Genomic DNA, 25,375 nt, shown 5'->3' with positions numbered 1-25,375 from the left:
GTTCACCAATGTTGTTATTACATATTCCACAAATTTAATAGCAAATTCTAAGGTGTAAGCATATAGCAAAGGGATTTACTTGTGAACAACACTCAATTTGAAAAAATATACCTGTTGGGATGGAACATTTTACCTTCAGATTTTTGTAGATTTAAGCTATTCGTTATTTTCTACAACATCTGTGGAAACCACATTCTCATTGCTTGTTTTACTATCTATAATATCAGTGATAATTTCTTCTTCCACCTCTTTGGCAACTTGCTTTTCGTCCCTGATTATCTTCTCGGGGGCTGCTTCAGGGAACTGGAATATATTGCTCCTGTCTTTATAAAACCAGTGTGGCACCGAACGTAGACGGGTGAGGGTCTTGCCCAGCGCGTCTTGTTTCTTCATCCGCATCACGTCGTTCAAAACTGTGACGCACATATTAGATAATCGGTGCCTTGTCTCAAAATAGCGAAAGAATTAAAACCTGCAGCTGGAGGTGTTCTGGGTTGCGTCATGCCAAGCACAAAATCCTGCAAATGCATTGGCATCGCCGTGATCACTTGACTGCGGAATTCCGCGGCAACACTTGGCACGTAACGCATCTTTGAAAGAAAAATGTTTTCATCGGCAATTTTTCATTTAACTCGAGGCTTTACCTTGGGCTCGTCTCCAATCACCGCGTCCACCATGTCGTCGATCACCTCGGCAATCCTCTGCGGCTCTCTGGCCATGCTCAGAAGACCGCAGATGGTCTCCTTGAACTCAGCGAAATACTTTTCACCGTACGTTTTCTTGACGTTGTCCGGGCTGCTGTCCCAGTGCTCCTGCATGGTGCCTTGAATCACCGTCGGCTTTGTCAGTGGAGTTCTGCAACAGGTTTAAATGGACGGTCAGTTGCGCCAAAGACCGTGACCGCGAAATTAAATTGTTTTATTTCTCTTACTTGTAGAGCGTCGGCTCTATGGTGTGCACGGTTATAGACCATTTTTTCATTTCGCGACGGAGGCCATCGGCAAAAGACACGGCCGCGCTCTTTGACATTGAATACGCGGTGAAGCCAGGAAACGTGTAACGACCTTAAAATCAATTCGTACATTACTTGGTTCAACCACTCTGCTTGTTCGCAGCATTATAAAATTGGCGTTTGAAATTTTGTTGTTTTTCCGTCATGGATTTGCACCACTCGTTTCCTCTGCGTTGCGTATATAATTTGACCAGTTCAAATAGGTTATTTTTTTATTATTTAGTTTAACGCTATTGTTTAGCTCAAGTTAATTAGATACTACTCAATGAAAAAGTTAAATCTGATAGTTTTAATGACGATGTATTGGCTGCAATTTACGAATCTTTTCTCACTTTATTTGAATAACATCTCAGTAAGTTTGATCCGTTATTTACCAATTGTTAAAATCATCCTTTAAAACGAGCACTATTTAAAAAAAATGATCGTACCTGCAAGGGAGGCAACCACAACCACCCTACTTCCAGTACCCTTGCGCAACAAGGGCAGGAAGGCTTGGGTTACGCGGATAGGACCCAAAGCGTTGACCTCCAGCACCTGCCTGTACGTCTCCAGGGGGCACCATTCGACCTCTGTGACAGCAGTCACGCCGGCGTTATTCACCACGGCCTGCAATTCTAAGCAAGCAAACACACGCTCACGTGAACGAGAATCGCAAGTGAGAAAGAAAGAGGCGCTTACTCCTTTCGCCCAGGTCAGTGTTGATGAACTTGACAGCGCGCTGGACGTCTTCGTCGCAGGTTACGTCTACCGGAACCACTTTCAATTTCGGGCAGCTCAGGGCCTTCAACTGTTTTCCTCCCTCCGAGTTTTCGTTGAGCACCCCGGCGTACACTGCCACCCCCATTGCGTTCAGACGCAGCGCAAGTTGCAGCCCGAATCCGGAGTCACAACCTGAATTTAAAATTAAATTTCTTTACACTTGCCACTCCAGATATTAACTGGAAAAATAACAAAAAATCGTTATTTATGCACACAATATATCATCAGATGAATTTCTCAATGTACTGCTCATTGAATTTGCTCGGCAACTCTAGTTTGCCTTCGCATTTGCTAATTTCAATTCCTCTATTTCTAATGGAATGTTAATTAAACTCGTGACTTTGAATTAGAAATTGCGAGAAGCACGGTCTTTACAGAAACCAGCACTCGCGCAAATTTATCTCGGAGCGCGTTTACTACATCACGTCGGCAAATACGCCCAAAGGTTAGGATTAAACAAATGAAGGACAAAAAATGTAATTTATTCCATGTGCGATTTCGAGCCAACAATGACTCTTCGTGTTCTCTAGTGTTTTTAGTTTTACAGCTTGATTGCAGCAGCGGTTTATATTCAATTTTTTTCACGATAAGCACCCCGGCCTGCTTTTAAGGCTTGAATTACACGCATTAAAGCAATAAATACAAATTACTCGCTCGCAAGACCTCTTTTTGAACTTTCTTCAAGCTGGTATTTTGCATAGTGCTTTAGACGTCTACAAGGTTTTAACGAAAGTGATGAGCAGTAAATCATAGTTAAACACATGCAATGCATGTTTCAGCAAATTGTCGCAAACCAGTGTGGTTAAGTTTGAAATCAGGTCAAGGAAGGAAAATTTTCTACAACACTAACCACGCTGATAAATTTTTTCCTCGCGCAAGCAAGGATTTTCAAGCCTGTCACGAAACAAGTGTTTACTGTAAAAATTTCACGTCGCAGATTATCGAACTTGTTTCAGGGATGATGATGTAATTCATACAGAGGCGTTTAAAATGATGATGATATTTTGTAGGAATTTAGCCCCACCTCTTTGATCATAGCAAGTACCACTTTATAAATCTGTGTTTTATTTTTTTAGTTAAAGTTTCAATTTTCTCAAATTATGAAATAACTGCACAGTATTCCTCGCACGACAGTGAGTCTCTTTATAATTATACGTATTCAATTGACCATCATGTCGTTCCGGGCACCAATTGCAAGCACACCTCTCATTGTTGTTTATTTTAAAATGCCAGCAGAGATCTGCGTCTTTCAAAGTGAGGAGAGCTGCTCATGGTCAATGTTGCGGCTGCAAAAAATGCCTTGTAACGCTATTTGATCGTGAAAAAGGCGCATGTTTTATCTCTAGGAAACCCAGTGTTGCTTCCTCGCTTATAATGGTTTCGCAGGAGAAACCGCAGAATCTAGGCGACAAAACGAGGATAAAGGAAGTTTGGTTGACGCAGAAAGTATTTTTTAAATATGTTTGACAAACAAGTAATGTCCTTTTGCTGGGCCTCTCGTTCTATTCATTGCCATGCTGCGTTATTCAGTGCATTAGCGCTGGAGTGGATAGATAAGATCGAGTTTATCCTCTCTTTAAAATAAACTATTTGCAGCCTCGCGTGCCGAAAGGATAAATATAGACAAGGGAACGAAGATATTATTAAATTTCCTCTGCTCCGAGTGGTTTGTCAATTTCATTACTGGCTTTGAGCCTTGAATGATTAATCTGCACGCGTCAGTAAGTGTTTTTGCAGATATCGGCTTCCTTTGGCGCGCCTTTTCATTACTGTCCTCATAAAATGTTTAGAATTTTAAATGGCGTGTCTTTAGTTTTTGTTATCGAGTATGTCTTTGGTAGATATGTCACCGACTTACGGAAAAATGCTAAAAATTGGGCCATTTTTAAACCTAGCTTAGCTCATGATGTGCTTAATCAGCATTTTTCATTTAATTTAATTTGGTTCTACGTGGAATAAATAAGTTGAAATTTTATCAAAACCATTTAGATCAAACGGAGTCATAAAATATTTTTCACCTCAGAAGTAAAAAACATCCCACGTGTATTAAGAATAGCTGTAAGACGACATTTTCCAAGTAACCATTGAAGCAATATTTAAAATTTAATTGAACCTGTAATAAAGATGCCCGTGTACTCAATTCCCTTGATGTATTTCTTGGGCAGCTTGGTGACCGCCAGTTTGACGCCCCAGGTGGCCACATAGGCGGACACAACGGCCATTGCCGGCCAGGCGAGGAGCTGCTGTACCCAGGGGCTGTAGGCCAGAACGGCCAGGGTGCCGATAAACCAGACAAGAAAGAGCGCAAAACGTTTCTGGATCATGGCTGCGCATCTACTGCACGCCTCTTCATTTATGTTGAAAATCATTGTTCCTATCCAACGACGCTGCACTGGCCCCACCAACTTTTTCCGCAGATGCGCGTGCTTATGTTCTTTTACGACTTGAATGGTGTGAACAGTTAAGGAGACACTAATAATTTCTCAATCAGAGAAAGATTTAAACCCAAGCTCCAACAAAGCATTGATATTTGTGATTGATTGAAAAATCTAACATTTGAAAATCTTAATATTTTTTATTTCTTATCATACACAGGAAATCCTGAAGGTCGAATATATGAGATAGGTTGACCACACACGGACTTTATTTTTGCGATAAAATCATGGATATTTAGATAAGAAATATGTTAAGTTAAAAATTAATATTTGATTATGGTTTTTTGTACATGAAATTGATTGTTGAAAGCCGCAAAAGATGGGAATCTCTTAAATTTTTCCACAAGCTTTCGCCACAACTGCGGGTTGAACATTGGGTATGGCACGTTTGCACAGAATTTTGTCCTGCGATGAGGTCGATATCGTGGTCAACAAGCTCACTCGCATTCTCGTAGAAAAGGTTGGTATGTACGTGACCTGTTAAAAAACGCAATTTAATATTGCTTCTCCTATTTAAAAATGATATATAAAATACCTTTGGACTTTTGCTTAGGAGAGCGTGAATCATTTCATCCACAACTTCGTTTATGTTTTTCCTTGAAAACTCGTTGACGCCTTTCAAATAGAGAGTCTGTGGTGCAAAGAAAATTTTAAAGAAAAATATTGCGTGGATTGCATGCTGAAAGAGTTACTTTGAAAGCTTGAAAGTAGCTCTCGCCATAGGCGTCTTTGATCTCTTGGGCTGTGTCGTTCCATTTGGCCTGCATCGAACTGTCGATCGTCTCGGCTGAGCACAGCGCCGTGCTGCAGTGCATGCAATTTAAAGATTATATCGAAAATTGAATGTGAGTGCGCACGTGTATGCCGTGGGCTGGATGGTGTGGACGGACACCTTGAACGGTTTCATCTCCTTCCTGAGGGCGTCAGCGAACGAAATCAGCGCGTGCTTTGACATGCTGTAAGCCGAGAACCCTGGCAGGGTGTACCTGCCTGTTGCAAATTGAGATTGAGAGCGAGTTAGTAATACAATTATGCGTACCTGCGACAGAAGCCGTGAACACGATTCTTGAACCCTGCGTCGACCTCAGGAGGGGCAGCAAAGCCTGCGTCACCCTGACCGCGCCCAAAGTGTTGACTTGCAGCACTTTGGAGAACACGTCCACGTCACACCACTCAACCTGGCCCACCTCCGCGATCCCAGCGTTATTCATCAGCGCATGCAGCTCTGAAAATTATATTTTTTTATCCGCTTTGATAGTTTAACTTTCATTACTTTTCTCACTGCCGAGGTCCTGCTTCACAAACTCGACAGCTTTCGCCACATCTTCGTCTTTGGTGATATCGAGCTGAATGACTTTACATCCAAGGTCTTTCAAAGTCTCAGCTCCTTCCGATTTTTCGCTCAAAACTCCGGCGTAAATTGGAACCCCCATTGCGTTCAGGGTCGCGGCCAGCCGTTGACCGAAGCCAGAATCGCATCCTGTAACACCCACCAAGGATTTGTATTCAGCAAAAGTATGTAACTTCTAATATATTTTTTGCAGCGTGTTCAAACAAATAAAATGGACGCTTTGAATTTCACTTGCAGGGATATTTCAAGTCGTAGTTATGAGATGCTATTCTTAATATTTTTAGAACTTAATACATTCTGTAAATTCATCTAGTGGCCAATATTCTCTATTTCTCATTAACTGATTTTTATCTCGTTAGAACGAAAGCTAAATTTATCAATTGTAAAAGCTTTAATTAGAAAATTTCAAATTTTTCATATCGGCAAATGAAAGTAAAAATAAAATTTTAAAATAAGAAATTTTACCTGTTATGAAAATTGGACGATTGGCCAGATCTGTAATTAATCCTCGTTTGTTTGGCGCGGCCACTCCCTGTCCAGCCGAGTTGGACGAGGCGAAAATCGATCTTATCTTGTCCATGCTCTCTGACGCACGCGAAACCACAAACGCTAGCAACTTAAACGTCTAGAGGAAGACAGCGATGCATCTTCTTTTCGCCGTGGTCGCTCCTCAACGATTGTGCGTGTGCGATTTCTCGCTACGGCACTATACTACCCAGTTCCCGCACTCTCTCCGCGCGCCGACAAGCGTACCCCTTCCAATCAAAGCTGCAGTCTTTCTTGCTAGCCAGCCATGAAGGTAATTTATCCGCTCTCCTCCGCGGCGGACCAGCGGTGAGATGATCAGCTACTCCCGCACACTTTCAGGAGAGTCGGCGCTGAAGCAGTAAGTTAGTGCTGAGGTCATGCTTATTTTTGCTATTTTTCGTATGTCGCTGATATATTTAGAAGGCATCTAAAACTACATTATTCTTAATGACCTCAAGTTTTTTTCTTAACCAACATGATCTGTTTTTTTTATCTTCTTGCAAAAGTTATTTGACATTTTTACTGATTCTGGTTTTTGCCACATAAATTTAAAAACTTATAAGAAAGCTTAATTTCCTTAAATTTTCCTGAAAACTACATTCATCAGGAGTATACTGTGTGCAGTTTCATATGGGAACCCCCTATAATTTAGAACTTCCCACTAATTTGTAGCAAAAGATCAGCATGCAGGAAACGTTTTTTTTTTTTGCAGAAAACAATGCTATACCTGTGTGATACACGATTTAAAAATAAAATAATTATCAGTTCCTGGCGCGCGGCTGATTCTATAACAATATTATTATTTTCCTAACTCGTATATGTCATTTCACAATGTCGATTGACCCAAGCCATCTCGTACTCAATCTCCTAATTAGGAAAGCTCTTGCGCTGTTATAATTATGAAGTGAGTCACATAACACGTGTGCCTTGTAAATCATATTATTATCCCTTCCCAGATCAAATCGTATCGCAATTTTGAAGATCCTTTATGAAGTAATATTCAGCAATGCAGAATGTCAGTAAATATATTGTTTGTGTGAAATTTCCCTTCTTCTCTGCGATAGTCTCTGACCTTGCGAGACTGACACACAAAACATAGAATTTTAGCTTGAATAAAACGCACTACTTGAGCGCGGCTCTTTAATTCCATGGTGACGTCAAACGTCAGACTTCAGTCTACATGCATAATATAAATCCTACAAAAACACAGAGCAGTCAGCAGACGCAAATTAAACATATAATAAAATTGTGCCATATATGTGTCTATAAACAGATTTGTATATTTATGAAGTTAAACAAAGTTTAATACAAATATATATTGATTAATGATAATCCCTCTAAAACTGGGCCAATTAGAAAAAAGTATATATTTGTCTATAGCCTATGTAGAATATTTAATTTTATATATATGGTGATAGTAAATGCCTATCAAAGAAGCATAGTTAGTAAGTTTTGTCAATCATTTAAATGACTTAATCCAGTTATGTGTTTCTGGCTTGTTGCATTCCTCTTTTCTCCTTTGCGAATATTAGTCTTAATTTACCGATCTAGGAATTTAAAATATGCCGATTTGATTGTAAATTTTTTGGTTTTTAAAATTGTTTATAAAAATTTATATTCTTTTCCACGTTCTTTTATTCTGCTCTGAATTGCTCAGCAAGCTTTCCCGTTGCGATTTTGCGTTTACGCAGCTAAATGAGATTTTTTCCCGTGTTTTCCAGCACTTCTCTAGCGTTACTAAAATGTTCCTGCAAGCCATCATTCTGAGCCTCTAGTTTAGAAGTGTCCTTTAAAAGAGCTTATTTCAGGCTCTCCTCTAATATTCGTCCGTTTGCAAGTGCATCATATAAACTGCGCTGTAAATCATTGTTCTGTTTTATAAGAGCATTTCGCAGGAACTCTTGCTCTTGCAATGACTTCTTAAGTCATTTCCAATTTTTCCTTCGCAGTTCGCATTCGCTAGCTCTGCTCGCATTTTATCAGCTTGCATCTGCAGCAGAGCAGTATCCTCTGTAGTGGACTTCCACTTTACCAGCAAAGCAGCTCGGCTTTCTAACTACTGATGGAGCAGCACAGCCTGTTTTGAACGTTCGCTTTCTGCGAGTTCCTACTGCTGCTTACCTAATTCAATCTCGGTTTCCAGCTTCGCACTGTCTTCATGCAGCTAAGATTCAATTTTCTCCACGGTTTCACCTTTTATCTTCAGTCTTACGTCAAATTTAGCTGTCAGGTTGTTTAACTCTGCCAGTTTCATTATTTGCTTTAGCCGCAGACTGCCTTCAGACTCCTTGACGCTTTCCTTCAAATTCTTCTTTACGTTTGATAGCTTTATAATAAATATCTTCCAGGGTCCATTTTTCGCATGTCACCTGGACCAAAATGCTGCTGCTCTCATGCAAATCAGTGATCTTCGCTCTTTTCCTGCGCTAATCTAAGCACGCTGTCCTTCTCATTAGCCAATGTCGCTTTTTCAAGCAGGGCGCGTTGTTTTCTGCTTCAATTGCATCCAAGTGCGCCGCCACATCCGCTGACTTGGTCATCCTCTCTGCAGGTGTGGCTGTATGTACCTTCAAATGTGCTGACTCTCAAATTCAAGGCGCTTTATCATTTCTTTTAACGCCCAGCCACATATTCAGACACTATACAACTCGAGCATCAACCACTCACTTTAATAACAATAATTTGATTGGATATTACTTTTATTGTTCGTTTTTTAGCCATATTGTTGCCTCAGACTAAGGAGCAAAAATCCACAAAATTAAAGAGCAAAATGATTTAATAATGGTACATACCTTCCTGAATGAAATATGTACGTAGAACTTTATAACTTTCAACAAAGTTAATTTCAAGTGCCTAATAGCAAACAACCAGGAAGTCAATACTAGGTGGTCACTTAATATTCAGTCAGAAAGTTCTGACACTATCATGAATTTTCAAAGTACTCAAATTGCCTTCTACTGAATACATTGCAATTTACATAATATTGCACACTAACTTAGCAGTAATTTGATTTTACCAGAATCATGATATATCAAGTCAAAAGTTTGATGAAAAATTAAATGTGTATTTTATTGAGTGTAATTATAATCATTTAAAAACGTATGTATCGTACTGTTTTGGGAGACAACAGATATTTGCCAAATTTGAACTTATCATCATGTTTTGCGGCATACCTTCTTTAAAGACTTTCATGATTCTTCATCCTCTTCAGTTGCTTCACCATCACCAGATTCGCTGCCGTTTTCAGTTTGCTGAGGAAAGAATTAGGAACCTTATGGTAATGTAAAGGGATGAAGAGATGACGCACCTCATTGCCTCGAGTCATTTTCTCCACTACCTCCTTGTAATTGATTCGAAAATCATGACTTGGTCCCAAATTGAGCTGGTTCTTCAAACCAGGGTCCTGCAAAAACAGTGAAATTATATTTTCTCAAGTATTGTATATTTTCCTGATATCAAAACAGCAAAAGCAGCTTGGTACTTGCTATCAAGAAAACTCACCTTGGCTTTGGCAGCAAGTTGAAAAACGCACTTGCTGAACTTCTCGTATTCAAGCATGGTTTTGGCAAATGAATCTGACTCCCTTAGCACCATTTTCTGAGCAGCCTTCGCATTGAATTTCTTCTTTCCTTCCAGTGCTTTATACTTTTTCTTCATCTCAGTCTGCAAGCATTTCTTATGAAAAGAGAACAAACGCAGGGACAATAGGTTGCTCGCTTACCTCCAAGTGCGTGATGAAGTCCCTTATTAAAGGTGGCAAAGTCTTTCCTGCCAGCTCAACCACTGACGCAAATCTGGGATAAACTGCTTAGTCTGGGATTCGATTTAAAAGAGAGTGCACTTACTCTGCCTGCCTGTAAGGCCTATCTCCTTTGATGCAGAATTTAGAGAAGTGCTTGCAAACGCTACTGCAGGTGCGGTAAATGCTACACACGTCTTTTAACAGAGCCTCACCCTGTTCCCTTTCCAACCCAACATTCAGCAGCATCATCACCACACTCATCACCGAATCCAGCAATTGGCACAGCTCTTTCTCCTTTCCATTTACACAGCTTATAACTGAAATAAATGAAGTTATATTATTCTATTCACTCTTCTCTTGCACAGAAATTTAGAAACTAAGCATAGCTGTAAAAAAAAATTAAAATTTGCAGAACCTCAAGTGCATTTCACGCGTGAAAACCTGTTTGATTATTCTGATTGTTGATCCTTGCACGGCAAATTAATGAACAATAATACTAACTCTACATTAAATCTCTTAGGTATCTGTAAAATTAATGTATAAGTGAATTCTCATTACTTTTGGCGCACTGGTCATTGATCTGATAGGGTTGGAGGCAGCGTTCAGCAGAGAGTCGCTGCAGCAGCACATTAGCCACTTCAAGCAGATGACGGAGGTGTGCACAGGTAACTTGCACAAACATTGGCACATGCTTTTTGTCCACCATTGAGACGCTCGCTCTATTCACATCTGCCAGGGCTCTTTCCTGATTCAAATAAACACATGATTTTAATTGCGGACCTTATAAGATTTTTCTCACTTTGTCAATGGCATCAAGGTGGAAGCTGATGTCTTTGGCAAAGACACGCATTGCGCCAGTGGTGCGCCTCCTCAACGCAAACACGCTTAGCAGCAGTTCAAGGAGAGCTTTCACAATGGCTTCATCGCTGCACACTGACTTCTTTGCAAATTCTTGCAGCCAATTCAAAATCTACAGACGAGTTATTAATTCCAGATTTTACTGACAGTATTTGATCAAAAAAGGCTAGTTTTCAAGCATGCCATCAAATGGAAGTGATAGACAAGGCCAGCAGCTAAAGATGTACTTAATAATTAATGCTGTTGTGGCATTTAAAAGTTTTAAAGGTAAAGTGGAAACAAGGCTGAAATATTCTGACTCTAGACAACTGTTACAAAATAATTACCAGATCCACACCAGTCTCTTTCAACAGACTTGTAATACGACTTGCGATGGTGATCACAACTCTGGGAATTTTACTGTAGCTGGCCTCAGTTTCATCGTTTTCGTAAAGAAACTCAATCATGTCAGGCACCAGCTTAATCAATTTGGTGATGATGTTGGCCGCAGACTCATCCGCATTTCCATCTGCAAAGGGATGATATTATTATCCAAAGCACATTTAGTAATTATTTTGGTTCAAACTGTCAACTGTTGAGATGAATGGGTCCAGCATAAGAGGGTTGTCTTGGAAAAAGAGGTTCACAAGCTCAGACAGGGCTTCAACCTGGAGTAGGGCAAAATCAGGGGTATCCTTGGCGATTTCTGGGAGTTTTTTCAGGCAGTTAAAGAGAATACTACAAGTATTTGTTACGAATATGCCAACTCTATAAGAGTAAAGATACACACTTTCCGATCACGCAAAAGCTGTTGAATTCAGGTGAAGACTTTTCCATGAGGCCATTGCTGCTGGAAGCTTTGTAGTGGTGCATCACCTGCACCAATGAATTCAGCGTCCAAATTTGGAAAGCCAATTTGTTTTTCAAGATGGCAGCCTGCGTTGCATTGGCCCAGTCACAATCACTGTTTTTAATGAGAGGACCGGTAATGAAGCATTATTTCAACAATAATGTGAGTTTTTGATTAGACTGTCAACTTCAATGTGCTAGGCAAGTAGGTATCAAGCCTTCAGCACATCCTTGTAAACATGTTCAAGAACATGTTAGTGACTCAAGGGCCATCTTCAAAATCAAACTTACCAGTAGAGCAGCTGCAATAGTAAGCAGATTGTGGGCAGGTCAAGGACAGGCGGTAACACCATGCCACCAATTTCCTTGCTTGATGAGCTGGCTGCAGGCCTGCTTCTTTTCCTTGGGTTTGCCATTTGACTCCCTCCAACAGTTTGATTAGGATCTTTCTTCTTTGTCTGTCGCTTGCATCCCTGAAAACGCACATTTTACTCCTGTAAGGCTTACGGAGCAAGGAACCTACCGCGAGGTGTGCTTTGATCGAGATGTAGGTGTTGAAGACAGATGCAACCTTCTTCGCCTGCTGCTCCTTTGAGTCAGCCCAGCTCCTAATCAGGTAAGCAATGACGGCTTCACACAAGTTCATTCCAAGGGTGAGCACCAGCACCTTAGTATCCCCCTTTGCACCCTCTTCAAACACCAGTTTGTCCTGAGGCTGTAAAAATATATTTTAAATTTCACACACGAGGCAGAATAATTGAGTGAATAGCACGCACATAACCAAGGTCAGCAGTGGTGAGCTGGGCCATCCTGTTAGTCAAACTCTGCATAAAGTCAAACATCTCTCGCGCAGTGTTGAACTCGCAGTGCTCATTGCCAACGCTGCAGAGGACCATGGCGAGGGAGAAAACGAGGTGGCCCACCGGCTCCACCAGCTCAACTTCATCATCCATACCTTCCTTGTAGCACTTCTCAAGATCAAGCACATTTGCTCCGTTTAAATCCTTGCACTTGGCGAGGTTTTTAAGTAACATGTGCATTACCACAGGCCCCAAACTATTTTCTTGAGTGGGTATAGAGTGGATACCTGAAATTATTGTTGTGTTTCTTGATCTAGTTATTTTCAATAATGCCTGTGCGTTGTGTTACCTTCATAAAGTCTAAGCCGAACCTCAGGTTGACAAAAAAGAGCAGGCGTGAGGATCTGAATCAACTCCATGTTCATCGCAGTCATGTCCTTGGTGTGTGGAATGCCATGATAAGTAACTTCAGCGCTCACCTAACCAAAAAATTATATAAAATATTAATGTAATATGTGATTTTGTGAACAAATTCAACCCATTTTAACTGTAGTTTTGAATAGGTTTAACATTACTATTATTATATTTGATAATTCTTAAAAAAATGTTGTGCTCAATTTTTCATAATAAAATAATTCACACACCTGACTTGATACGCTATTATTGGATGAGAACTGAGTGGCCTGTGAGTTGGCAAGGAACTTCTTGACCTTGAGCCTTTGTACAAGAGTGAGGAGGCCATGGACGGCCATCAGTTTGGTTTCCACCAGAGGCCTGTTGATGGCCTTACGCAAGTTGACCACTAGGTTGTTGCACAACCCCTCAGAGCGCGAGAGCAGCGGAATCAGCGCCACCACGCTTTGCTCTGCCGCAGCTGGTTGCATATTGACAAGGTGCTCCACCATCCGCATCGACAGGAACTCTGTCTTCACCAGCAGCTTAGCCTGCGTCATCCCGATCAGCCGCTTCAAACAGCCTGCAAAATTTATCGCGGCCTAAATGAATCGAAGCAAACTGCTTCCATTTGATAAATATAAATAATTCGCCAATAAATGCTTTTATAGCATTCGTTGGAGTTACATAGAAGCAAAAATTTACAGTCATAGTTTATGTTAAGTATAACAAGACTAACACAGTAAAATTACTCTTTGATTTTGATAGACGTAAAAGGATCTTAGGCATTTCCTGACGTGGTTTCAGACATTAAGGTAACTTATATGCAAAGCTTCACTCATTAAATGTACTTTCAGTTTTCTCTTAATGAAAGTTGAAACAAATCAGGAATATTTTATCAGGATAAGCAGCTCACTTAACCATTATTTAGGACAAAAATGTTTTTCATTTTAACATGAGGAGATGAGACAACAAGATGTACTCACGTAACAAGTGGGGCTCAAATTTTCCACCTGTGATGTTAATGACCAAGAGTTCAAGAATAACAGAAACAGAGTCTGGCTGTTTCTTGGCAATGTAAAGAAGTGTGTTGGAGGCTGTGGTGAGGATAGTTTCCGCTGAACGGCCTGACCTCCTATTCAGTAGAACTTCAAAGCAGAATTTGACCAGCTGCTCTAGTACGACTCCTCGTTGAATGTCTCTGTAAAAACCTCGTTTATATGTTAAAACAGCTACAGATGATAAGATGATGAAGTTACGTCTTTTCTATTAGACTCTTCAGGCAAGTTTCCAGTTTGTTTTGTGGCGCAAGAATTATATTGGTCCAAGAGAGTCTGTTCAGAATATCCTGGTCCATCACGCTCCTAGCGAAACTATTCACAAGAATTGGTAAAAACTGAAAGAGGCAGGGCGTTAAGAAAGGTGCTTAACTATTAGACTGCAATTATTAACCTTTTCCCTGACCGTGGCAACATCACAGATCATCAGCACAGCTGAGAGTAAAAAGGAGTTTCCAAATAGGATTTCTGGCGTGCAGACCAAGTTTTGCAGCGAATTTGAAAGGTTTCTGCCGCACTGTGGGTCCTGCGCCACGCATTTCTGTACGTGGAATAAAACAGTGCTTTCAGACTGCCGCATGTCAGCGGACAATGCTCTCCCTGTAAACAAAGAAGCGATTAAGAGAGACCAACTATTTTGTGAAGCATCTAATAAGATGGTAGAAGAAATTAGCTGTAACTTTGATCGGATTCATTTGTACGGTTTCATTTAGAACTAAAAATCTTTAGAAAGGATCGAAGTATAATTATTGCTTTACCATTGCTTTCAACAGCTTCAATAGAGTCAAAGTCCGACTCGGTTGAGCTGCCTCGATCAAAGTACTTCTGTATGTGCATAAGGACCAGCAAAAAATGCTGGTGACCGCACAGCCGCAGCATCTGATAGACAAAGGGTGGAACTTCGGCCGCCTCTAATTCATCCAAGCCATCCAACAGCTTCAGCACGACCTGTTTCAACTCTTCCCCAGCTAGCGGTACTTCTCTACTCACCAAAACAAATCATTCAAGTGCGAGATTAAAAGAAATTCACTGGGATCAGCTGTGTAAATTGGAAATTGTATCTGAAACATCAGGTATTGATATCTGCAGCCTAAAATACTGATTTATGATCAAGACCTGAACATGGCAGCAATCATGGTGATGTTTTCAGGCTTCCACTCAGCGTTGCACAGCGCCTTAAGAACCTGGCTGCGATATTCAAGGCCAGACATGTCTGTACCGCAATGGTTTACAACAGGTTTCTCCTTCAGCAGCAACAGCAGCCGTGGTAGAATTTCTTTCCAACTGCAAAATATTAATTTATTAATCAAGTGAAAAGAGAGGACCAATCACCAAGTACCATTCTTTACTGCGCTCCTTCTCTTTCATCATATTGATGCAGAAGTCAACCAGTCTGACAAGCGAGCCCGACTGCAGGCTTTCCAGGTCGCTCAGGATGGCGTTAGTTAAGTCTCGCACTTGCATCGCGCTTAGGGCAGCCTGCAAAGGTATCTCTTCCAGGATCGCTCTGATCAGCTGTAGCAGCAATATGTATGGTATTACATATATTATTTTCTCATTAGCATGAAGGAAAAACCAAATTTAGACAGTCCACCTACAGCTAGCTTTTTCTTCTCCTGGTTGGTTCTGCTGTATGCGTTCAGGATAATGCCAATACATCTTGGCGCTATGCTGTCTACAAGACGACTCTTTAATACTGACAATACCTGCAAAAAATTTAAGGAACTTTAAATTTTAAAACTTAAAAACTTAAGATGTTTTACAATATTTATTTAAATTATTTTTGTAGGAATAATATGTAATGTATGCGTACGTAACGGATATTATTTTTCAATACATATCATATAAATGTAATTTGTATTTTATAAAATGAGCACTCAAAATGGGAATTTTACAAAGGGTGAGTCTAAATTAGCTCGATTACTCAATATTGACTTACTATTATTTACTATATATTGTGACATGTAACAATCTTAACTCAAAAGTCCAAAATTATTTGTTCTATGAATAAGAAGTATGTAGTAAAATGTCATATACATATATATTTATTATATTATATCACCCAAAAAAATCGTGCATTTGTGTTTTTACCTTCTCGTCGGTAAGATTGTTGATGACATTTTCAACTTCTTTGTCTCTCTGCAGGCCGTCCAGCTCAGTAAGTTTCAACAGCAGGTTACTCATTTTTCAGAGAGGCGATTAAAAGGTAGTGTCCATAACAATAGTTCGATATTTTTGTTTCTCTTGTGTGTTTGTGGTTTGTCCGAGTTTAAATTTCACTTCTCTATCGCTAAGCACTCTAAGCAGCTGTGACGGCTGACGAGTGGTACGTTTTCCCGCTTGCTGGGCTTGCTGGTTCAAGGTGAGTGTGGTGCGGTGTGGTGTAACGTGAGGAGATAATGTTTTTTCATTTCATTCTTTTTTCGCTTTTTTTCTCACAATCAGTATCAGACGTCAGCAGACTATCACTATCACTAACCTTTCCGATAGAATGCAGGCTCCAGACTTATCATATTATTTAACTGTACCGTAAGAAACATGAGCTGAAGAATTAGGGTGCATTATTTATTATAGTATATAAGGTCTAGAGAAATTTCACTATTATTTGTTAAATGCGGTTTTATCCTTTTTGATTACTCATCATGTCTTCATATCCATGGTTCTTGCATTAGAGCGTATTCAAGAAAGGTTTTTCTGTTCCTGTCCTGACCTGTTCCGGGAAAAAATTTCCTGTCCTGTTCCTGTTCCAAATTTGGATTTCCGGTTCTATCCTGTTCCTGTTTTTTCCTGTTTTTTTTTTTATTAAATTTAATTCCATTTAACAAATTGATCTTTTATTAATTTTTACATATCTGTTTTTTGTTTGCTTTTAATTATTTGAAACTTCCATTTTAACAGATTTTCAAAGTTATTGTATTATGTCTGTTGATATATAATTCCTAATTCCTCTTTATGAACTAATCGGTAAAAATACTATGCACCCCACACAAAATTTCCAAAATTTAATATCCAACAAAGTATTTCCAAAAAATGCTTAAAATGAAAAAATTGCAGAAAACCCCGAAAAAATGTTATTTTTTATACAGTAGATTGATTCGGTAAAATGTTAGTTTGTTCGAAAACCACTGACTATAATTAAAGAGTTGTGCTTTTTAAAAAATATTTTAGAGCCAAATTGTAAACTCCATGAATAATTTTTAGGCTAAATGTTTAGTTACATGAAAGAAAGTAAACGTTGTAAAGCAGTATCAAAATGAAAAGTTATGCTGTCTTTACTGTCTTTAAATGAGATATATTTTGATATAAAAGATCAAGAATGGAATTGTTTTGAAGCAAAATTCCCGTCTTGTCCTGTACCTGAAAAATATTTTCCTGTCCTGCCGGAATTCCAGGAAAAAGCAGGAATTCTTGTTTCCTGTTTCCATTTCCTGTCTTGCATGCTTTGCTCAACCATTATGTATAATAAAAAATATGCGATTACATACTACATAATTATATTATTTTTTGCTTTTTTCCGCAACCAGCGCCACACGCGCTTGATTCTAGAGATAAAGAAAAAAATAGGAAAATGGAGAAAATTGTTTAAAATGCAAATTAAAGATTATATTATGGTAAAGCTTTACAGAAAATGGTGACCGATTATTTTTACCTTTTTGCTTAAAATACATTATACTTATCCAAAAATTAAGAGAAAGCGAAAAATTCCCCAGGTTTAGGTCTAAATTTTTGAGAAAATTAATCGGCTCCAAATTGCAGGCTAATCAAGTGGCAAGCACTATCTACCTATTGAAAATCAGGATTTATTTCGTAAGGTAACTTACCTTTTAATTCGCACACTATTGGAAAGATCGCGACGAGAGGGATCAATATCATGCCAAAATCATTATTAAAAATTAATTGAACTACATATATGTACACATACACTTATTTGCTATATTAGTCAACAATGTTAAATTTTCTTATTTGTTGGCCTGTAAAGCTCTAAAAATTTAATCAATGTTTTTTATTATAAAGCCTTTCACGAAATGAAAAACAAATTTGAAATTAATTTAAAATTATTTTTATTTGTTAGGAATATTTTCATACAACAAAATAAAACAGATTCCAAAATCAAGGCACAATTCGAAGCAGTTTTATATTCACTTTTCATCAAAAATTTCTTAAGGCGAAGGTAAATTTAACAGGAGATAAAAATAGCTTTTTCCTGGGTGCGGGAGAGAAATATAAAATTTAATTGATTTTATGCCGAGAAATAAATGATTGTCAACACCAGTTATGCAGACTCAATATGAGGAGGAGTTGGAAGGTAACTTGCGCTAAAAAATACTACTATCACTGCACAAAAGGCACTCATTGGTCGTCCAACCGACAATCATCATATTATCCACCTGCAGCACTAAAACTATGTACTCATCGTAACCTAAGCAAGAAATCTAGAGTTTAAATGGCAGCTTAAAGACTGGTGTGTGTTCAGAGAAAGCAATAATCAACTTGTTATTATTTCAGTTAAATTTTACTTTGCAATATATTATCAGCACCCAGAAAAGATGTTTTCCGCTAATCGGCATAGGTTGAACACATTTTAATCGTTTCTGCTCTGATCGCATCGGCGCAAAGACGACTCGGAGCTGCGTTTACAATAGTTAAATTCTGCGTTCGAACAGCACTGCACTGCTAATTTCATTTCACTGTCTCTGTGTGTACGTTGCGAATCAATAAATATTTAGGCTCTCGGTAGTGCAAAGACTAGTAGCGTGCAGTAATTATTTTCGGGAGGAGCCGCCGTACAGGTGAGCACCGTCGAGTGGCAGTTGACCAGCTTCGGTACACGAGCGGCAGCAGAAGCGGGCGTAGTACCTGTGCGTGCAGTATTTGCCCTTGACGATAAGCTTGCACTGTGCGTAAAATGGACTGTCCGTGCAGTTCGGGTGAATTTGTAGCGCTGGAACATATGCTACAATTATTGGCAAAGTAAAATTGCACATTTATATGAGAATAGAAACCAAACTAAAAGATTTTTAGGTTAGACCAATACTTAAGTCTTCAACTCAAATTTCAGAGTGGATTCTACTTTTCACAAGTCTAAACATTATTCGATAGGTTAAGATATTGATTAATTGTTTCGAAAAGGCGTTATCCGAAAAACCTAAGGATGAACCTTATTTTTCGTGAATAAGACTGGATCAGAAACGAAAAACTGGGCTAATATAAATGACCACATTAATATTTTGGGATGGGGTTGGGGGCTAAAAAATAAGTATTTTCAAATCAATTCCATAGTGGACTCAAACTGCACTGGCATTCTTGTAATATTGCACTCTTTCTATACACATTGCTTCCCTTTATCTCCAGAAATGGCAGGGACCAATGAAAAACTCTAAAATCTGCCACTTCGCACGAGATACCCACACCCTTGCATTTTTACTGAGGTACAAAAGAAATAAGTTCATTTTTAGTCTTACAGTCGTCACGTATTTGAATGGAGATGGTCGCACTGTCTCTCCCCGCGTCGTTGGCGGCCTCGCACTTGTAAGTGCCGCCGTCTATGCTTTGGACTTGCTCGATTGTCAAACGATTTCCTTCTGTGAGATATGTAAATCACAAAATTCAATAAAAATTTTAAACTCAAAGAAATTAAATTTTAATTGCAATCACCTGAAAATATCACTCTATCAGAGGGCTCAAGTCGCGTGTTGTCTTTAAACCAATAGACTCTGGGAATCGGATATCCGTCCACTTCGCATATGATAGACAAACTTGAACCGGTGGAATAGGTTGTTTGAGGCGACGAAATGTTAACTCTGACTGGCACTGCGAATTTCCACAAATTAAATTATTAAGACGAAATGAAATATTTTGTTAAAAGTGTTAGTTCAGAGAGTAAACATGCACATAACTTAAATTAGGTTATATATTATATTAATACATGCCAGAAGCGCTGATATTGCACAAATTAGACTCCAAAATTGATCCCCCATGAATACAAAGAAAAATAATGCAAATGGTTAAAAATATTACAAGCTCGGATACTCCTTTTTATATTTTTTAAATTGGGACGAATTTTCTTCTCTCCTCACACGGGCAGAGATTATATAGGTGCAATTTAATTTAAATTTATTCATACAAAATGCAAAAACTATAGCAGAGCAATATTTAAGATGACTTTTGGTTGCTTTAAGGAAATGTCAAAATTTCAATTCTCCATTAATTGTTGTTATTATCTAAAGAGCGAGTTACAGAGTTTAGTGAAATGAAAGCCACATTGCCAAGCATGCACCTGTGATTATTTGAGTGGGTTCGGGTGAAGGCAATGGGATACGGGGCCGCACGGGGGGCGGCCGGACAACTTCAGGTTCGACCAGGAACTGGTAGTACGTCTCAGAGCCTGAGAAGACGGAGCCGGGTGGCTTGTACCCCTGTAGTGTGATGGTCCACGAGTTGGCCCTGCCGAGGCCGTTGTACGCCTGGCACGTGTAGGCGCCGAGGTCTTCGTAGGTGACGGAGGCGATGACGAGCGCGAAGTCGCGGCGCTGCTCGTACTTCTTGCTTGCCATTGGCAGTATGGAGCTGCTGCGCCACCACGTAATCGTAGGTCGCGGCCAGCCCATGGCGTAGCAGTAGAGCACGGCCGGCGTGTTGATGTTGACCCGCACCACGGGCTCCTTGTTGACAATCACGGCCTGGTTAGTTCTGCCATCTGTGCACAAACATGCGGACGCCACACACCGAATTGGGCATGCAAACCGAATTAGCCAAACCAACACCAAGATGCAACAATTGTTGATGATTATTATTCTCGACTTGCTGACCTGTGACCTCAACGCGGATTTCCCGGGTGACTGGCTTGCCAACGCCGTTCTCTGCGCTGCACGCGTACAGGCCCGAGTCGTCCCGCGTCACGCCGATCAGCTGTAACGAACCGTCGGACAGGAGACGGTGTCTGCCGTAAGAGCCGTCGATCTGTTAGAAATCGAAATGTCAGAAAACTGTTCAAAATTAGTCCGTCTATTACAATTCTGTCTTTCCTCCACGTCAGCGTTGGAGTTGGATTTCCTCTCGTCGAGCACTTCAAAGTGCACTCACCACCTTCAGGCACGCTGACGTTTGGCTCGGGAAGACTAATCTGCGGTGCCTCATATTTAGGGTACTCTGCAGATTGATAGTTTCTCATTGTTAGCAAAAATGGCGCACACAATTTCTTTAATAATTTTATTTGGTATCTTCAAACGATGTTTTACCTGGCGGAGTTCGCAGCGTAGGTACAGGCGCTTGTGTCGGCCTCACGGGCGGTGGTGTTACGTCAACAGCGTTCGGGTTGAGGCATTGGTAGGCGCAACCGTTGTAACAGCACTTGTCTCCGCCACCGCAGTCTGCGTCCTCTCTGCAGGTATGTGTGCAATTGTCAGCCTCCTCTACTGGAGGACACACTCCTGGCTTCTCGACTGGAAAAATTATCATAGAATTACACAATTTCAGTGATATTATTTAGGATTTTGTAAAAATATTTTGATGATATTTATCAGTCCAAGAATATTATACGCATTTATTCCACATAATATTAAGAATTTGTGAGAGTTGATTATATCTATAAAACGAATCAATTTATCAAAATTTGCTAGATACCGAATTAAAAATTCATTCAATATATCAGTTCCTCAGTAATAAATTAAAATAATAAAATTTGATTTCTACAGCTCCTGGACCAAAAAATTTGTCTAAAAACTATTTATTATAAAAGAGAGAATAGCCACCTATTGTAATAAAATATCTAGTTTGATCCCCTCTATAACATGGGAGACAGGTCTGCAGTATTTTTTAATGGCATAGCTGCTATATCATTACACTTACGTTGCCTGCAGACGGGCCTAAAGTGGCGAGACTGGTCGTGAGCAACGATGGTCTCAACCACGCACTTAGTTTTCTCGGGGCAAACGGTAGACTGGCAGGGTTCGTGGCAACGGCATCGAGTGCACGTTTCACTGTCGATATACTCCTCAACTCCATGTGTACAGTGCTGACGGAAATAGCCACATTCATAGCTACGATCCCTGCAGCCAATAGGCCCACTAGTTGGTGTAGTTTGTGGTTCTGGCCCAGCTGGAAGTTAATAATTCTTTCAATTCCTTGAAATATATATATATCTTGCTAAAAATAGTGGTTGTAATAGTTGAGTAAGAAAAAAAGCAAGGTCTGATATTCTCCGAGCAATGTAGCAATATTTAATATAGCAATTATTAAAATTTTTCGAAATTTTCTGTTAGATTTTAATATTGAAATATCACGTTTTGAACGGTACAAAAATTTTATAGAGAAAATTCAAAACTTTAAAATTAATGAAACAAAAAATATTATTTACACTATTTTTTTATTTTTTACCATGACACTATCAATTAATTAATTAAGCGAGGGATATTAAAATTCAATAAAACATATATATATTACATAAAAACTATAAATAATTGAAATGTGTATAGATCTCGGTTGGAGAAAATATGAATAAAGCAAGATTAATCAAATAAATAGCAGCAAGTAGTTAGCAGTGTTTTGACTATCTTCGCTCATGCAAGTTCCAGACTCTTTACATGCCTCTTTGGCGCCACAATTTTTTCAAAACAATGAGAATAGAGTCGTAGCGGCGAGGTAAGGAAGTACATACGGTACTAAAACGCCCTCTTTACTGACAATGAACTAAAAACCCAAACAAACGCCAGGCCTTGTGATGCCAAGTGATGCCTATTTTTGGTTAAGTAAAATCCTCGCGGTCTCGATCTGATAAGATTATGTCTTCAGTCGTCTGGAAAAATTTGCAACTATTCGATTGTGCTGAGGAGAGAAATACAGGTAAGTGACTGAAAACAATACATTCATTATGTATGAATTTTACATAAATTGGTAATACGAGCACGTTTTGATGTTTGCATGAATGTAGAACGCCAAACAAACGACTATGAACCGGCGAACAAGTCGTTAATTACTTCTGTAATCATAAACAAGCAATTACGCTTATATTCTCTTATCTAAGAGCGCTTTAATCGATGTTTTTGTTATGGTAGAGGGCAAGAAGAGTGGGAAGGAGCTGATTATCAGTGCTGAGCGTCGCGGCGTCAAGAAAAGTAGGAGGAAGGCAAGAGACGAGCAGTTCCAGCAAAGTAAAATATCTCAACTTCAACTTGTTTCAATCATGAACTATAATTAATTTTTCTTTAGAGTCGACAATCTTAGGCTCAAAAGGCCTGCTTCTTCCTTCCCTGAAGCACTTGGGGCCTAAGTTTGATGAAGAAAACGAGGACCAGATCGTCCAAGAAAACTTGAGGCGTTTGCAAAGTTTAAGCCAGATTTCCACCATCGATCTCAAGAGTGCTGTAAAGGTATGTAACTAAACAATTTCTCTTGTTAATTTGATCATTTGTAATTGCCAATATACATTTTTTAATTAAACTTGCGCTAAATACTCTATTAAATTTCAGATTCTAGAGAGAACAGCCAAGAGAATTGCTGAGCGAAGTTGTGAGCAGAAGAAAATAACTTCGACTTTGTTCACAGAAGCAGACTTTGTCAGGTTTGAGAAGAACTACGTCGCAGACGATTGATTATCATATTGAGTGAATCAAATGCTGGCTACTCGCACTATTGGCCAACTAATCCTTGTCGCGTCCAGCATCCTCTTAGTCTACTACACCCTGTGGATAGTTGGTCTACCGTTTGCCGGTCCAGACGATCTCTTCACGCGCCTCTTCCCTAACCCTTGGTACGCGTTGGTCGTGCCCGCCTACTCTGGCCTTGTGTTCATCAGCAGCCTTACCTTATTCACCGTCTGCTGTATCTACCATAATACATTAAACGTCGCTATTCAAAATGCCGACTAAGGGCTGGCTAGTGATAGGCGTGTCTGGAGTGACATGCGGTGGCAAGAGCCTAATGTCCCGCAAGCTGCACTCGCTGCTGCCCGGCTCGCGTTACCTTGGCCTTGATAGGTACTTCCGCGATCTGACGGACCCTGAGCACCAGCAGGTGCTGGGCCTCGATCACATCAACTTTGACATTCCAAGCGCGCTCAACTGGGAAGCGTGGCGAAGCAGCATTCAGCACATCCTGGATGGCACCGAGGACACCTACACACCCTGCCTGAGCTGTCCAGACGACGAAAAACTGCCAGCAAAAGTTCTGACGGTACAGCCGAGCGTCCAAGTGCCGGAAACCAACATGAAGGTGCTTATTTTGGATGGCTTTTTGGTCCTGAATGACGAGTGGACGTCGCGGCTGTGCGACCTCAAGTTCTACTTCACGCTGACCAAGGAGCAGTGCCTGCTGAGGCGTGATCTGAGGAATTACGACCCGCCTGATGTGCCTGGCTACTTCGAGGAGTGCGTTTGGCCCGAGCATGAAAGGATGAAGGCGCTCTCCATCCAACTCAACCCAGATATGGTCTTGGTCGACGGATATAGAGACTGTGTGGAGAACTTGGATACTATGCTGACAATATTGAAAGCTAAGTGCTGACATATTATCGTCCTTGTTAGTGCCTCGGAATACTTATAATTATTACTCTTTGCGGTGCAATAAATAGTACTATGCTGGAAATTTATTTTCTCATTAAATCTAAAACTTGATTTACATCAAAGGTTAGAATTCTAGAGAACGGACAAGACGTGATATATCGTGCTTTTTCAATCAGCAATATTTCAAAAGAGAGTAGGAAATAAGATTTTACTCATAAAATTAAGGGATAGGAGCAGAATAAATTTTAAATGTGAACTAAGCGATTTTTAACGGTGTTTTGTTAGAAATGAGCTTCTCCGATGGAGTTAACTTATCGCACAAATTTTACTATCCACAACTTTATACCATATCTTCGTGTCCCAATTTTTAAGGGTCTTTGTCCTTTGATAGCGCTTAGTTAGATAGCAGATTTGTGCATTGTGCGAGTGCTTGGCGTGTCGCGGCGTGATTTAGTGCTGCTTTAAGAGAGTGCATGTGCAAAATCAGTGCTGTGCGTGGGGTGGCTGGTTTACCCGTAACCGGCGGCGGTATTTCCACCACCGGCGGCGACCTTACGCTGCCGCAGTAATAGAAGCAAGTGCCCACGTCCTCGAAATGGTTACGGTTGCCGCCGCAACCAGTGTATGTGAACGGCTTGCACTCGCCAGAATAGTAGTCAAAGTAGAAACGCTGGTATGAGTCAGTGCAACCGCCCTTGTCCGCGGGCATTTTGCAAAATTCTAGCTTACATAAAGATTACTGACACTAAATACGAGACACCCAAGAGTAAGAAAAGGCTGGCACGTACCTCGGTCTTGCGCACATGTTCCCAGACATTCCTCCCTCGTTTGGAAGCGGTTGGTGTTGCCTCCGCAACCTGAGTAGATGAACCGCAAGCAATCGTTGCGTCGAACATCAAAGAACCATTTTTCATGTTGCTCACTGCAGTCACCAGGTTCCGGCAGCACTCTGCACTCGTCTTCTTTTGGCTTGGGTGGTTCAGCTTAAAATTATAATTAAAGAAAACATGGGTATTTGCTTTTCTCAAGCCGAGGTGTGATCTTTTAAGTCTTTATTTATGAAAAAAAAAATATATTTTTCATGCCTTTCAATTTTAACATCTCAACACACT

General features: G+C 40.1%; 5 protein-coding genes across 10 annotated transcripts in view; 1 reads left to right on the top strand and 4 right to left on the bottom strand.

Moving 5' to 3' along the window:
• Positions 1-55: 55 nt before the first annotated feature.
• On the bottom strand, positions 56-4,260 carry LOC135948435 (17-beta-hydroxysteroid dehydrogenase type 6-like). The gene is made up of 7 exons (XM_065497718.1): positions 3,885-4,260; positions 1,691-1,903; positions 1,441-1,626; positions 932-1,064; positions 645-855; positions 473-590; positions 56-413 (listed from the first exon to the last, which is right to left on the bottom strand). Exons 1-7 carry the CDS (start codon positions 4,138-4,140, stop codon positions 157-159), a joined length of 1,374 nt encoding a protein of 457 aa, XP_065353790.1. The 5' UTR covers positions 4,141-4,260; the 3' UTR covers positions 56-156.
• A 102-nt stretch (positions 4,261-4,362) lies between these two features.
• On the bottom strand, positions 4,363-6,293 carry LOC135948437 (17-beta-hydroxysteroid dehydrogenase type 6-like). Its single transcript, XM_065497720.1, has 7 exons — positions 6,023-6,293; positions 5,480-5,686; positions 5,246-5,431; positions 5,064-5,196; positions 4,899-5,010; positions 4,742-4,837; positions 4,363-4,683 (listed from the first exon to the last, which is right to left on the bottom strand). The coding sequence occupies exons 1-7, from the start codon at positions 6,135-6,137 to the stop codon at positions 4,537-4,539; spliced, it is 996 nt and encodes a 331-aa protein (XP_065353792.1). The 5' UTR covers positions 6,138-6,293; the 3' UTR covers positions 4,363-4,536.
• A 2,835-nt stretch (positions 6,294-9,128) lies between these two features.
• FANCI (Fanconi anemia complementation group I) lies at positions 9,129-16,053 on the bottom strand. Its single transcript, XM_065497709.1, has 23 exons — positions 15,856-16,053; positions 15,363-15,470; positions 15,104-15,279; positions 14,881-15,048; positions 14,523-14,746; positions 14,159-14,364; positions 13,966-14,102; positions 13,693-13,907; positions 12,958-13,289; positions 12,663-12,792; positions 12,290-12,600; positions 12,037-12,228; positions 11,805-11,986; positions 11,455-11,628; positions 11,251-11,402; positions 11,012-11,193; positions 10,627-10,797; positions 10,386-10,572; positions 9,931-10,144; positions 9,807-9,879; positions 9,587-9,748; positions 9,393-9,488; positions 9,129-9,336 (listed from the first exon to the last, which is right to left on the bottom strand). Exons 1-23 carry the CDS (start codon positions 15,946-15,948, stop codon positions 9,274-9,276), a joined length of 3,948 nt encoding a protein of 1,315 aa, XP_065353781.1. The 5' UTR covers positions 15,949-16,053; the 3' UTR covers positions 9,129-9,273.
• Positions 16,054-17,808: 1,755 nt separating this feature from the next.
• Positions 17,809-25,375, bottom strand: part of Ppn (Papilin) — a 37,752-nt gene continuing 30,185 nt past the window's right edge. For 4 of the 6 annotated variants that reach the window (XM_065476196.1, XM_065476199.1, XM_065476197.1 and 1 more), the window contains 10 exons: positions 25,052-25,246; positions 24,777-24,983; positions 21,613-21,861; positions 21,003-21,206; positions 20,777-20,913; positions 20,574-20,724; positions 20,042-20,461; positions 19,420-19,575; positions 19,227-19,346; positions 17,809-18,706 (listed from right to left, as the gene is read on the bottom strand). In XM_065476196.1, coding sequence (XP_065332268.1) covers positions 18,528-18,706; positions 19,227-19,346; positions 19,420-19,575; positions 20,042-20,461; positions 20,574-20,724; positions 20,777-20,913; positions 21,003-21,206; positions 21,613-21,861; positions 24,777-24,983; positions 25,052-25,246 — 2,018 coding nt within the window. In that variant the 3' untranslated portion in view covers positions 17,809-18,527. The remainder of the gene's footprint in view (positions 18,707-19,226; positions 19,347-19,419; positions 19,576-20,041; positions 20,462-20,573; positions 20,725-20,776; positions 20,914-21,002; positions 21,207-21,612; positions 21,862-24,776; positions 24,984-25,051; positions 25,247-25,375) is intronic. The other 2 variants (XM_065476201.1, XM_065476200.1) reach the window with 2 other exon arrangements.
• Positions 22,445-24,527, top strand: LOC135934453 (nicotinamide riboside kinase 1). Its single transcript, XM_065476202.1, has 4 exons — positions 22,445-22,605; positions 22,818-22,913; positions 22,972-23,132; positions 23,232-24,527. The coding sequence occupies exon 4, from the start codon at positions 23,620-23,622 to the stop codon at positions 24,262-24,264; it is 645 nt and encodes a 214-aa protein (XP_065332274.1). The 5' UTR covers positions 22,445-22,605; positions 22,818-22,913; positions 22,972-23,132; positions 23,232-23,619; the 3' UTR covers positions 24,265-24,527.

The sequence above is a fragment of the Cloeon dipterum genome, chromosome 1 (genome assembly GCF_949628265.1).
Source record: "Cloeon dipterum chromosome 1, ieCloDipt1.1, whole genome shotgun sequence".
In the NCBI taxonomy this organism is placed as follows: Eukaryota; Metazoa; Arthropoda; class Insecta; order Ephemeroptera; family Baetidae; genus Cloeon; species Cloeon dipterum.
The sequence above is the reverse complement of the archived record's forward strand: the minus strand, read 5'-3'. Positions and strand labels throughout refer to the sequence as shown.

Excerpts from the sequence above, each read along its gene's own strand:
- LOC135948435 (XM_065497718.1), bottom strand. The coding sequence starts at position 4,140 with ATGATTTTCAACATAAATGAAGAGGCGTGCAGTAGATGCGCAGCCATG. Across the intron at positions 1,904-3,884 it reads CACGGGCATCTTTATTACAG|GTTGTGACTCCGGATTCGGG; the intron begins GTTCAATTAAAT and ends TTTTAAATTCAG. Across the intron at positions 1,627-1,690 it reads CACTGACCTGGGCGAAAGGA|AATTGCAGGCCGTGGTGAAT; the intron begins GTAAGCGCCTCT and ends TTGCTTGCTTAG.
- LOC135948437 (XM_065497720.1), bottom strand. The coding sequence starts at position 6,137 with ATGGACAAGATAAGATCGATTTTCGCCTCGTCCAACTCGGCTGGACAG. Across the intron at positions 5,687-6,022 it reads TCGTCCAATTTTCATAACAG|GATGCGATTCTGGCTTCGGT; the intron begins GTAAAATTTCTT and ends TGGGTGTTACAG. Across the intron at positions 4,838-4,898 it reads GCTACTTTCAAGCTTTCAAA|ACTCTCTATTTGAAAGGCGT; the intron begins GTAACTCTTTCA and ends TTTGCACCACAG.
- FANCI (XM_065497709.1), bottom strand. The coding sequence starts at position 15,948 with ATGAGTAACCTGCTGTTGAAACTTACTGAGCTGGACGGCCTGCAGAGA. Across the intron at positions 14,365-14,522 it reads TGAAGCTGTTGAAAGCAATG|GGAGAGCATTGTCCGCTGAC; the intron begins GTAAAGCAATAA and ends CTTTGTTTACAG. Across the intron at positions 12,601-12,662 it reads TCGGCTTAGACTTTATGAAG|GTATCCACTCTATACCCACT; the intron begins GTAACACAACGC and ends CAATAATTTCAG.
- LOC135934453 (XM_065476202.1), top strand. The coding sequence starts at position 23,620 with ATGCCGACTAAGGGCTGGCTAGTGATAGGCGTGTCTGGAGTGACATGC.